This window comes from Amaranthus tricolor, chromosome 1, assembly GCF_026212465.1.
Source record: "Amaranthus tricolor cultivar Red isolate AtriRed21 chromosome 1, ASM2621246v1, whole genome shotgun sequence".
Classification (NCBI taxonomy): Eukaryota; Viridiplantae; Streptophyta; class Magnoliopsida; order Caryophyllales; family Amaranthaceae; genus Amaranthus; species Amaranthus tricolor.
Window position 1 is genome coordinate 42225509 of NC_080047.1, and position 14170 is coordinate 42239678.

At 33.8% G+C, this 14170-nt stretch overlaps 2 protein-coding genes across 2 annotated transcripts; both read right to left on the minus strand.

Moving 5' to 3' along the window:
- Positions 1 to 488: 488 nt before the first annotated feature.
- Positions 489 to 4291, minus strand: LOC130820689 (probable inactive purple acid phosphatase 16). Its single transcript, XM_057686157.1, has 5 exons — positions 3952 to 4291; positions 2057 to 2281; positions 1629 to 1902; positions 1284 to 1452; positions 489 to 848 (listed from the first exon to the last, which is right to left on the minus strand). The coding sequence occupies exons 1-5, from the start codon at positions 4289 to 4291 to the stop codon at positions 630 to 632; spliced, it is 1227 nt and encodes a 408-aa protein (XP_057542140.1). The 3' UTR covers positions 489 to 629.
- LOC130820695 (uncharacterized) lies at positions 1882 to 7356 on the minus strand. The gene is made up of 2 exons (XM_057686168.1): positions 7021 to 7356; positions 1882 to 5929 (listed from the first exon to the last, which is right to left on the minus strand). Exons 1-2 carry the CDS (start codon positions 7115 to 7117, stop codon positions 5121 to 5123), a joined length of 906 nt encoding a protein of 301 aa, XP_057542151.1. The 5' UTR covers positions 7118 to 7356; the 3' UTR covers positions 1882 to 5120.
- Positions 7357 to 14170: the final 6814 nt, after the last annotated feature.

Sequence of the window (14170 nt, forward strand, 5' to 3'; positions counted from 1 at the left end):
AATCCTTAAACATACTACACATATATTCTTAAAAATTTTAATTATAAACTTTTGTACATTATTTTTTTATTTCTTTCCTTTAATTCTATAAAAATTCTCAAATGAAACAGTTTTATGATCGACCATTTTAAGCTGGCCTCATGTGCGCTTACTATCTTCAAGTAATCAGTTATAACTAAAATAATCCTTTACAGTTTTGAAGTGATAACTTTTTATAGTTAGAGTACTCATTTATTATCTTAAAGTGATCATACAATATTAATATGATCAATTAGAATAATAAATTAATTATATCGACTTATCTCATGGTAAGACAGTTTTCACACAAGACTTGTTAATTTTAAGGGGAAGAGGAAATTAATCCTTTCTTATGTCATGAGAATTAAACTTTTAGTTACGCTATTTTTAATTTATATCTATTTATTAAGATTTATTGTATTTGCAAATTTAACTTGGACACCAAATTTTCATGAGGAATTGAATGACAGTTTTGAACAATCAAAGAAGCTTTCAAGAGCAATATTTAACATTTATAAGAGAACTAGATAATACTCAAATCTGGAAAATCAACAATTTTTAAAAATTTGATCTTAGATGATTTATACACTACAGAAAGAACTGCTCAAGTATCATATAGCATGACTTAAGTGAATGTGACTATGAACATCACCATTCTCCATCATAATCCATGATTTGAGGGTGAAAGGTTTCTCGGTGATCTCGAGAATTCGAGCTCCTCTAGGCCAATCTCCATAACCACCATAACCAGAGTGCCGCGCAAAGCAAAGCCAGAACGTTTTGTAAGGACAGCACCAGTCTAGTCCATGGTTGTGCCCCACAAACACCGCCTTATAAGAAGTATGTATGTATGTTAGTAAACCAAATGTGAACCATTGAAGATCCATAGATTGTGATATGTGCGCTCAAATGTGAGTAGAATTAGATAAAACAAGACAAATTCAAGACAACCAAAAGCAAATGAGGGACAAATCCAGGAAACTGGTATAGGTTGAGCTAAATAGTCATCTCAGCACGTGTATAGAACCAACTCGCCTGCGGTTTGACTATGTTATATTATGTTACACAATTCAATATTAATAGGATTTTTAACAAAATGAACCGGGTATGAGTTGCCGGACCCTGATCATACTTCCCATGAGCGAGAGACACCGTGTATGATGATGATGATGAATCAAATGATCCGGGTCATGACCTAGATTCTACCCTGATCAAATCAGCAAAAGAAGTCGCGAGGATTGTAATTTATAATCAATAGTGTGTACCTGAACTGAAGGTCGAGCTTCTAAGGCCTTCATGATCCCGTATTCTGCTTCCTGAGGAGCAACATTCTCTTTATTTATGGATCCTACACAAGGTTTCTTTATCGCATCAGAAGGTGCCACGGTATTGTAAGCTTTACTAGGAATGTGCCAAAAGACGATCTCAGGCACCCTGAAATGTTCAATCATATGCCATCTTAGTCATTAGACCAAAAAAACATGAAGAAAACACCAACATACAAAGGCAAGATCTCTTCATTTATCTGAACTATACGAAACTTATTGCAACTATATATAGTACATGGGTTAATGTAGCCCTGAAATCATTTTATGTCATGATTTATGTACCTCGAGTCTGGGTTGATTTTCTGGGATGTGCTGTTAAACCATTTAACTTGTGCAGTCGATATGACTTCTGGATAAGATCCCCCTCCGGAATCTAGAAAATAAAGGTATGCTACTGGGGTTTCCGAATCTTCTGATGATATATCTAGGATGTAATTGGACACACTTGGCCATAGTGCTCTCGGACCACTCTCTGAAAATGATAACGCGCTACTTGTTATGTCATGATCCATCAACTGTAGACGTGTTGTGTCCATGAAGCTGCAATTAGCCCCCTCTACATGGAATCAAAAATGATTCATTAAATCACGCACAAAGTTTAGTCGCATATGATATTTGCTACCAAGGATCAATCAGAAATGAAAAAATGACTGAATAAACGCTCTAAGATGAATGTAATACTCCATATAAACACCCAGGAACTTGGCTACCTGAAGCCGATAAATTTACTGATGAGCATTTCAGAGGAGGAATGCCGCTATCTGAAAACCATTCCGGTGGCCACACAAATGAAGCGTCATCATGGTTACCGAAAGTACTAGCCCAAGGAATGCACCTTTGCTTGATGGGCGAGAGTGCTTGAGCCCAATACAGACTTGCATTTGCTACGGCTATGTTATCAGCTGTAATGATATCTCCTAGATATATAACCAAGTCTGCATCCACAATTTTAGGTCAAAAGTAATGCGCAAAAAACTGCTATATCTGCTGCACATTGGTGCAATGACTTCAGGATTAGTAGTCATACAATTACCAAAATCATGAATTCTGTGCTAGCAACAAGAGTATCCCTAGCAAGACACATAATCAAAAAAATAAGTTTACTGTTTAAGAGCAAGGAACAGGCTATAGGAGTACAAAATTATCAATACACCTCTGTCTCCATGGATTTACTTATGGAATTGATGCAAATATTAAGGAGGAATTTAGTTGTCAGGAGAACAAGACAAAAAATTTGAATCGTGCGGATCATGTAAAAGGTGAGAAGGGATGTGCAAATGAGAATTTAAGAAAGCTGTGGAGATCATTTCCACAAAAGAAAATGTAGCAAATTAAATGACAGACAGAAATGAGAATTGTAGCAAACTCAAGGAGAGGGATGAATAAATCATTGTGAAAATAATATTTGAAGTTAAGGGTATATTTCATAAGGATTGCCTTATGTCTAACATATATGAAGTACTATACACACATACATGATACATTTCATTATCCCGATGCCGATAATTGGCTTCCAACTAGGGTAAGGTTTAGGGGTTCGGATATACACAACCCAGATGAATTATTATCTTTGGTTAGTTTCTCATCTTAATTTAGTGACAGGAATAACGACAACCTTAAAGCTCAATCAGTAGGGCAAGACAAGGATTAATATTGAAGTACAGATATACAAATTGTGTATTGGACCTAGCAGCAAACAACCAAAATGACCCCCACCATGGCCATCAAGATGCAGAGTTGATTTGATAAGACCTGCAAAATTTGACTAGTACATATACTTGAACCAAAATAAATATTAGTCAGAGCTCATTAACTCCAATCTAATCCAAATTCACCAACATTGATTTAAAATTGTAACTTGATGACTTGAACCGAAATAACTTGGTACCATATGGCTCATCAGGAGCCAATCGAATAAACTCAATAATAATGTCAAAACCTTAATCTCAATAACATAAAGCCGACTAAACTTGAATAAACTCTAATTAAAACTAATTAGCTCTTATACAAGTAAGATAAGTTAGTGATATAGCTACACTATATTACTAATTAATGTCGTGCCAAATTTGCTCCAAGTATATTTGGTGAGCCAATCAAGGCAAGTGAGAGAAAGTGGTAAAAAAAAGTATATTTTGTAGGGAAATGGGAGAAACATTATGGACGGGATGAAAACGTGTTAAACATATGGGTAATAATTAATGAAAAGTGTGGGTTATAGCCAAAAATAAAAATGAGACAAATTTTAAGGGGCTTGGGACAAATCAAATAGAAAATTGAGTAAATTTGGTGGGATAGAGGGAGTACCTAGCATGTAATATGTCCGTCTTTAATGAGTTTGCTGCATTTAACGTTTTAGTTTATCCAAATAATTTTGTGTAAGTTTGAGCATGTGTCACTTTCCCTAAGTACGATCCATATTCGATTCTAGTTGCCCTCCTCCTATAGTCATCTCCTTCCCTCAACTTACGCTTTACTCAAAAAGATTATATTTCTTCAACACATCCACAAAATCAATCTCTTTTTATGACACATCCTCACATTCTTATGTCCCTTTTCTTGTCTTCTTTTATTAACAAATTACAACAGATACAGCAGGGAAAAATACCTGGTTTCTCTTGATCAAGGATAAAAGACATAACTTCGGTTGAATGATCATCCTGGAGTGGGCCCCAAGAAGTCCAAGCATCTTCACCAAAATGCAAGTCTGCAAACAGTGCGATCTTGAAGGGTAAACCTTTCTTTACCTGGAGATTTATTCCTGTCCCTTGCTTAGCAACCACTAATCCTGCAAAACATATTAATGGCAGCAAAAAACAGAATTTCTTGCACAGGTTCCACTTTTTTCCCTCCATTATAATACCCTTAATTTTCTTCATTTTGAGGTAATACAGAGAATTCCTTGCATGCAAGAAGGTCAAAAAAATTAATCTGAAAAACAAACCCATTAATGTAGTTTTTATGTTAACACATAGTTTGAGAACAGGTCCTTTTCTTTTGGGTTAAGTACTATAGTGAAAATATCCCTTCTGTAGCTGTTGTGTGTGATGGGTAAAACAGTAAAAGCACAAGCCTATACCGACTTTTTTTATTTTACCTTGATGAATTTTGCTTCAATTTTCATTTTTTTCCCATTTCTGTCAAGGCAAGAATCAGAAAAACAGGGATATTCTTTGGCATATATTTACATCAAAGTTTGATTGACATAGAGAGCCCAACTAATATAGCTGTTGCAGTGCTGCCACTTGCATGTGTTGCATTGATTGAACCCAACAAGAACTCTAACCTTTGCAGGATTTGAAAGTCGGATGTGCACAAACTTACTCTTATACTAAAACAAAAATATTGTTTTCAACTTAGGAAAGTCATCTACAACTCCACATGAGCAAAAAGCGGACATGATTTAATGAACCATTCTAGAAAAAAAAATCTACAGAAGATAAATAATAACATAAAACAGGACACTATATCATATTCAATTGCTACCAAAACTATAATAAACTAAGCCCAGAGATATAGAAGTAGCTGACAAAGAACTCATCCATGTTATATCACATAAAGCATTATTGCAGCAAGAAACCAAGCTGGTTACCATTAGGCTATCAAAAGACTACAGATTCTCATATACACAAATACTATATTTAGTAACTAGTTCTCTCATTTTGCTCAACAATATTGAGGTTCTAGATTACTGAAAGAATTAATTGAACATCTATACTAACAAAACACAGCTAATATACTAGTTTTTGACACCTGCAAAATTTGTTCTACAATCATTTATAACCCATCAACAGTTTGCTTTGAAACCGGTTTCCATTGGATCATAGGACGTTCGTCATTAGAAAAGTTACCTCTGTTGTTGCATCCATACCGAGCATTATTACCATTACAATGATAATAGCGGGATATCCTGTATCTTGAAGTGTTCCGACCTCCATTACTGTTATTCAATTTCTTATTGTAGCCACCATAATCCCCCCACCGCTTCTTCTTGTAGTCGCTGTTCCATGTTGATCCACCATTACGCGTATTATTTTCTTCAGGCTGGTTGACCATGTCATGGGTGACATAAACATAATCATCATCCCAACCATTTACACCATTGTTTTCACCCCAATGAACTTGCTCATATATACTGGTATCAACCCTCTCGGAAACATTCAATTGTTTGTCGTCCCTTACACTCTCCGCATCCCCCCATCCCATGGGAGTAAGAGCATATTGCTCGGGAACCACAGGAATACCGAAAACTACACCACTGTCCTTCTCTGTCTCACAAGGGACCTCGACATCTCTCTTATCCAAGTCCAATAGTAGCTCAGGATCAACAATAGAATCCCAATCAATTTCATCAATGAAGATGTCGGGATCAGGAAGTTTAATGTCGCAAGGTTGGCCTCGCATCTTTGCCAAAAATCGCTTCTTGGCATTCCAGAAAGCCTCCTGCACAGCAGAGTCCTTCCACTGCAGCACCTTGTCATCCTTGTACATGTATTTCTGTGTGTCTAATACTTGTTGCCATGAAACTCCACCAACAGTTGCACAGAATTTCTTCTCCAATGAAAGCACAGGTTGCTGCCACCTACCTACAAACCGTAGTGGAAGATGAGCACACAATTTTTTGTAGAAACTTCAAAATAAAAGCCCATAGCCATAGAATACTATGAATTCATTGTATATCTGGTGATTATATGATCTAAAAATTTCACAGTAAACCCAGTTTGTAATAATGTCAAATATGGGCCTGCAGTAACCCCAATCTGCAATGAGGGGTATTACCAACATTAAACCCCCACCTCCCCATTTGAGACCATTGTCGCCCGTCGGTGAACCTTATTCAAATCAATCGGAAACTAAATTTATTCATCAACAACATTTCAGAAAACCCAAAATTAGCAAAAAAAAAAAATAAATTGTCTCATTGAAACAACGACAACAACCGCGCCAAAACCTTAATCCCAATAGGGTCGGCTACATTAACCAATAAATCAGCAAATAAATTGTCACCAACTAAAATTATCTTAATTGCCTTACATTATGGTGATAAGTGACAACTATCTAAACAAAATCACTACTATCATTATTCTCAACTTTTGCTAGTCTATCCAAAACATTATTAATATATGATGATGACAAGGGAGTTTTTCATCATTATTAATTTCTTTTTTTTTTTTATTACAGTAGAGTGATTTATTGGTTATTAATTCAAGTGGACGATCACCGAAAATGATTTATTGGTTATTGATTCATGTAGTAACCCTAATCTTTGGCAGCATTGTTGTTGATAAGCTTATTAAGTCTTAGCCCTTTATAGAAGGGACAAAAGGTAGTAATACTAAGTAAATACACATCAAATAAACCAAAAATAGTGGTCAAAAAGATTCTAATGACTATATTCCTAACTTTTTCAACAAATTTTTCTATTATTTATTCAAAATCAACATCTCCACAGTATAATTTCCAAAATTTACACCTGCAATTCTGCAAATTCCAAAATTCATCATATTTTACATCTCTAATCATGAATAAGAAACTTTAAATTAAGAAATTTCATCTAAAAATACTTTGGCATAATCAAAATTAAATCTCTATTAGACTAATACCTAAAAACAGTGAATTAAATACAAGAAATTTCCAGGCAAAAAAGAAATAAAAACTATGATAAATTTATCGTTACCAGACGAAGAACTTCTGCTGTTACGTGATCTTGACCTTGAACCGCCATAGAAACTCTCCTCCTTCACTTTTTTTCTATAATTGCATTCATTATCCATAATCAATCCACCATAACCCACCGAAAATTTTTCCAAGAATAAATATATATATATTATAATATATAGTAGTCTATAACATATATACCCAGAAAAATCTCCCAATATTAAACCGACGCAGAAAATTCAATCAAGAAAAAAAAAAAAACAAAACAATAAAATTCCAGTGATCACTTGTGTTTTTCTGCTGAAATTTTATTTTTTTAGGAGAGAGAAAGTATGAAATGAACCCAATTTTAGAATTAAATAATGGGGGTTGGTTTATTTATAGTGAGAAAAAAGAATTACGTAAATTTGGTAGGTTGACATTTTGCAATGAAAATAAAAGATTTTAATTAAAAATAAGGTAATATTCCCTCCATTTGATAGAAAATATCTCATTTACTTTTTGGCACTGTTCATTTATTACTTTTAATTTGTATTGTATTTTTAATTTATAAATTAAAATATAGTTAAGTGAGATCTTGTTTGATTCATTTGAATGCAATGATTATTAATATTCATTTTTTATAATATTTTGTTATGTATAATAAATGATATTAAGCATTGAATAAGTACATTGAATAGCGTGAAAAAGTAAATAAGACATTTTTCAATGGGATGGGGGTAGTAATATTTACAGATTTTAGGGCTGGATATAAAAATCGACAATCTCTTTATTACTAATAATTTTTACTTTTCAAAATTATCTAATTTAGAAATTAAAAAATAATTAATATTTTATATAATTATTTTAACTTCCCAAGAAGAATAAATTATAAAATACTAAAATATAATTAAACTAGTATACAAACTCGCGAAATGAAACAGTTGTTAAGAGTACAACCAAGTACATGTATTTGAGATCGATCATTCAAAGAGATAGGGAGATTGACGAGGATGTAAATCATCGTATACAAGCGGGTTGACTCAAGTGGCGAGCAACCACCGCAGTGCTGTGTGATAGGAAATTCCCAAGCAAGTTAAAAGAAAAATTCTACCGGGCGGCAATCAGACATGTTCAACTATATGAGACCGAATGTTGGCCCGTAAAGAAGATTTTCCAATATAAGATGAAAGTTACAGAAATACATATGCTGAGGTGGATGTGTGGGCACATTTTGATGGATCGAATTAGGAACCAAGAGTTTTGGGACAAACTAGGGGTAGCCCCTTTATCTGGAAAAATGTGCGAAAATAGATTGGGGTGGTTTGGCCATGTGCAGAGAAAGACTTTTGACGCACCGGTGAGGAGGGTAGAAAGCATTATAGTAGAGGGTAAGAGGAGTCGAGAAAGACCCAGGAGAACTTGGGGTGAGCAAATAAGAGTTGACTTGCATGAGTTAAATCTCTCTGTGGACCTGACTAGGGATAGGAACAATTGGAGACGCCATATCCATGTCTTAGATTACTGATATTCTCTTAGTTTACCTTTTAGTGTCCTTAACCTCCTTCTTTTAACGTTTCCTTTCTATTAGCGCTTTGTTTTCTTTTGTAGTGGTTCTTATTTTTATAGGCCTTTAAGCTATGATTCACATGTAATCACATCTCTTTATCTTCCTCGAGTCGGAGGAATTCTTTGGCCGCACTCTTCTTTATGGGTATGAGTTGCCGCCATCTTTCCCTCCCCAGACCCTGGCCTTAGTTTTCTATGAGCGGGATATACTGGGTAGGATGATGATGATGATGACGACAAACTCGCGAAATGCACGAAATTTTTAGTATAAAGTACCTATAAATATAAATTTTAAAGAAATATGCAATTGTATAATATAGTCATCAAATTATAATATTCATAAAATTATGTAAAACTTGAAATAAGATTTTATAACTACATAATTATTGCTTGATTGAATAAATTGATTATATATTTTACCCATAAAAAGCTATTTTTGTAAAATAAACAATTAGATATTACATGTTAAAATATCATCTCGATAAGTGTAAAAAACTAAATAAAACTACTAATTGTTTGAATTGAACTTTTCTTTTACAATTTGTAGTAATTTGATTTTTGTGTATGGTAGTACCTTAAAGATAACAATTAACAAAAGAATTTATAATTTCCAAGGTTATCATTCCAAGAAAATTTAAGTTCTCATGTTAAACTTAATTGCTAACCAAACACATTAATACCCTCCTTTTCATTTGAAATATTCCACTGTAAGCATAGAGAAATTTAATTAATGTTTTTGATACATATTTAGAAGATAAAATATATTCATGTGAAATATCGTTAGATTCGTCTTAATGTATACTTATGTATTTTTTATAATTTTTTATTATATGTATTTAGAGATATTAAGGTATAAAATTTGCATTAAAAACTGTATAATAAATGGGAAGAACAAAATGAAACAGAGGGAGTAGAAAATAATTCGTAATAATTTCATCCGTTTTTAGTACATATAAATAAATAATTACAGAGAATCAAATCTTATCTCAAAGAAGCAAATATCACATTTTTCAGGCAAGATCGGAAAATCTAACCCAACCTCTTTTCTCTCGATCTACCTTATAATTAAGAAATAATAAATAATTACATGCATTTTAGTACTTTGATTTGATGATGAGGAGTGTTTGGGTAATGGGGAGGAGGGGAAAATATTTATCCTCATAAAGTTGAATGAAAACTACGGTACAGTAAAGGCCTAAAGGAGCTGTTTGGTTTCACGCTTTTTCTCCGCCTAATCTAAAAATAATTTTAGTGCCGTGCCAAACACAGATTTGAGGAAGGGGAGAAAATGAAAGGCGTGTTTGTTTATGAGTAAAGGGATTTCATCTTTAGTTTTTGTCACATTTGTGTAATGGTGTTACGTGTTTTCTTTGTACTTGCTATGTAATCAACACAAATTTTAGGGATAAAAGATGTTCAAAACGTACCTAACAATTTAATATTATAATCGAATTCGATTTTAACTCGACAATTTAAAATGATGTAAAATTAAATGTAGACACAAAACTTAAATAACATACATCACCACCAATCTCCCACCCCTTTAAAAGAACCTCTTTTTCTGAGGATTTTTTAAAGGATCTTTCTCGAGCAGAGAAACTTTTTAACCGCATTTTCCTTTATGAGTATACGTTTCCGTCTTCCTTTTCTCTCAAGACCCTGATCATCGTTACAATTAAGAGTTACAGATACACAATTGACAATACAAATAAGGATAGGAAGGGGAAGAACATTTACCTGTAATGACCAAAAATGCCAACTACAGCCATTGTCATGCCTGCAAAGTATGTGTATGTGTATGTGTATGTGTCCCCCAAAAACACAGAAGACGGGTACATAGAATATACGTTACAATAATAAGTCAGGACACAAGACAGTCGAACATAAAAAATGTAGTGCAATCAGCAGCTAAAAGAATTACCAGTTGCAAGAGAGTAAAGCCAAAGAAGTTGCGAGCAAAGGTTGAACAAGATAAATAGAGAATGCATGGGCTTATTGATAGTAAGGGTTGTCCTTCGAAACTCCAATGTATACACCCAACCTGCTTATGTTGAAAGGTAGCAATGGTCGAATTAGAAGGATGTCACAGATCACAGCAATTGCATACCAGGAAGTGTCAAAATGCACGTCCGATTATATGGCAATTTGCAACAGCGGTTTCTCCTCCTAATAGTCATTAGGAGCGAAACATAATTCGCTAGTTAGTTCATCTTTTGAATTCGCAATTCGCTCAAAATGGTTCAAAAATAGCCTAAAACTGTCTATAATTTGCTTTTTTCGATTTACGAGGTAATAAGTGAATCATGTGACACTGGTCATTAGACATTGAACTTTAAAGAGTGATTGGAATCTTTGTAATTAGAACACTGGAACAAGATTAAGCACCGCATAATCATCGTACACATGATGTCTAATCATCACATATTTTAAAGCCCTAATGTAGTTAATGAATGATAAAACAAATTTCATGCTTTCTCTCTATTGATCAGTGACATGGACGCATTGATGCAATTATTGAATCATTACAATAAAGAATAAGAACTAATAAAGCATTTTACCTAGATCCAACACCTCCAGGCCAACATATGGAATGAAAGACTTTGGGATTACAATGGTTGTATGACCAGCATAAGCCATCAACAGAGGGAGACCAGATAGAAGGCAAGACTAATTTTCTGCATACGGCATGCCCCAAAAATCAGTAGAAGGGTCTTTCAAAGAACATGACACTCACAGCCTCCGTGGGACATCGAGAACATCGTCCACAAATCCAAGCACTAACATAAAGCAGATGGGTGCCAAAGCTGCATTATACTCAACTAGCTACTGCAAAACAACATACAAGTAATATGAATATCAGTCATTATAATATGCCAAAATGTGTTACCGATAATACTTCATGCAAAATGTAAATTAACAATATTTATGAAGTAATATACATAATAACTCCCGAGAATCCAGAACAGTTAATTAACAATATTGAAACAAGTTGACAAAGATCTTCTGGAGAGTAGCCTTGACAAAGTAACAAGGGTAAGGTTGCAAATTGGGCACATATAACCAAACCAAACCTCGCTTAGGTGGGAGAAACTGAATGACATTGAGGAGATGGATGTTCTAATATTGGACTGTTGTAAATATTCACATACAAAAAAGTGACATCCTCGCATGCCAACATGATCACACACATGCTTTTTTTTCTCAACAGACCTCACTCTATTTCCTGGTTGCTCAGAGCTTTATGATTGAATGTACCCGGTAAAGCTAAATGATAAAAAATTGCACAGTTCAGACTAAATCGCTTAAACTTCCTCTAAATCACATAAGCAGATAGAAAACTCAGTTTCTAAGCTCAGGAACCTACAACGGTACTGTATAGTTCATATTGCTACAAACACCCGTGTTGCCCTTTACACTCAAACATAGATAGGACACTTCAACTCTTTATCTTAGGCCAAGAAGATAGAATTTTCTAATAAAATAACTAGATCTGACACTAAATAGGAGTACACACATAAACGAGTCGGAGCGACAAAGACATGCAATACCAAAAGCTTAGCTTTTGCTTCAAATACCACTTCTATCGATGTTTCTTGAACCGAAAGGTAGAAGTCCAAGGAAGCATGCTAAACAATTTTATTTTGAAATAAAATTAACACGTACTTCCTCCATTCTAATATACTCGCTACATTACGGTTATTGATACTTCAAGCTTATTTTATATATTACGGCTTATATGTAAGAAAAAATATATGCAAGTGGAATCTTATTTGAATCGTCTAATCGCATACTTTCATAAAATTAACTTTTTATAAGTTTTAGATGTGCACACTTCAATATATAAATGATTTAAATAACATATTAGATTGCGTAAAAAGCCAAATGTAGCAAGTATAATGGAACGGAAGAAGTATCGGTTAACGTTCCCTCTAGTACAGTCGGTAGAACCCTTTCTATCAGCAAGAAGTACAAAGTAATCATAAACATTATGTTCGTCAAGAGAGAAAAGTTGTAAAAAATAAAACAGGCTTTCCAAGGAAGTATTACAAAAGGCACCGGAAAAGGGCAATTCAGATAAAGTAGAAATTTATGGTTAGCACAATTGGAAAACAATTAACCAAAAATTCAGGGGCATAATGGAGGAAACTATGGAAAATTGAGGAACTTAAATTGGATTCGGCTGTGAAGTTAGAATGTTGTAATATAATTGCCATTACGAGAAATTCAATCCTCACAACTATACCCAAACAACAGACTAAAATGAGAAGTGCAGCAATTTCATACGGACACAGAGAGTACAAAATAAATCAGACAATTGCTAAACATACACTAAAAAACAAGGCATAAGGAGCAATTTTTAAAACAAAATTCCAAATTTACTACTGACAAATTCAAGAGCAAAAGTTCAACCTGTCCTTCCAAACACCAAATTACAGTAATAAAATGTAAAATTTGCCCAGAATTTCAACCCGAAATGCCATCACTAAAATAAAACCCGTAAAAATCATAAATCCCAGGTCAAATAGAAAAGAATAATGATGTGAAAAACACCAACAACGATAAAAGAGGAAATTTCCATGATATTTCAAGTAAAGAATACTATCTTTTCATATCTTCAATCATATAGTTAAAGACCCAAAGACCCAAATCAAAGGGGGAAAAAGTGATCAATAATGAAATTCCAACAAAATATCGTCAAAATTCCAATCAATAAAAGACATATACCAACACTTTAATGGTGCCTTGATGAGTGCTTTTCTTGTTGATATCATACCCAAACAAATTGCAGCGAATAACATAACGAGGAGCGACGGGAATCAATCTAACGGTTGATAAAAAGCCGACGAAACTAGAGCAGCATTGATGTGAATAGATCGTGTAAGCTCGTCATCAATTTGGAAGTGAAATAAGGGACATTAAAAGAGAAACAGTGATGATTTTGGTCCATTTCACAACTTAACTAATTAAATGTTTTTAAGCTCATTAATGTCATTCTAACTTCAAATACAATAGTGTAATATTTTTTTGTGTTTTTTTTTAAAGATTTGCTACCCCTAGAATTTCATAAAAATATATTTCGACAATATATAATATCGCAACAATTAAAAGTAGGGCATTAAAATACAAATATATGTATAGATTTTATGAAATGTATATATTATTACAACATTTTTTTAATAAAAGTCAACACGAGCTTCTAAAATTGAAATTGTCAAAACATGTAAAGCTTCTTCATGCAAATCCATGGGGAAGGTTATAAGGTGTTGAAATCATATGCCACAATAAGTATATTATTCCCGAGCTTCGATTAAAATCGTCTGTACACAACCCAACCCTTACATGTCTTATACGTCTACCATGCAAACTCCGAATGATCTATAATAAACTTTATCGAACATTGAGTCTAATGGGTGAACTTTTTCTCTTCCCTACAGTGTTCAATGTGCTATCTCATTTGGTGAGTAGTAACGTAGAAGCATACAAACGTTGTAATATGGGCCTAACGAGAACTACTTTAATTGTTTCGTTGTAATTTGTTTGTTTTCATTGCCATCTATTTTTCACCTACTTCTCCTATAAATCCCACAACGTTTTGCATTTGCATTATTTTCCTAGTAGAT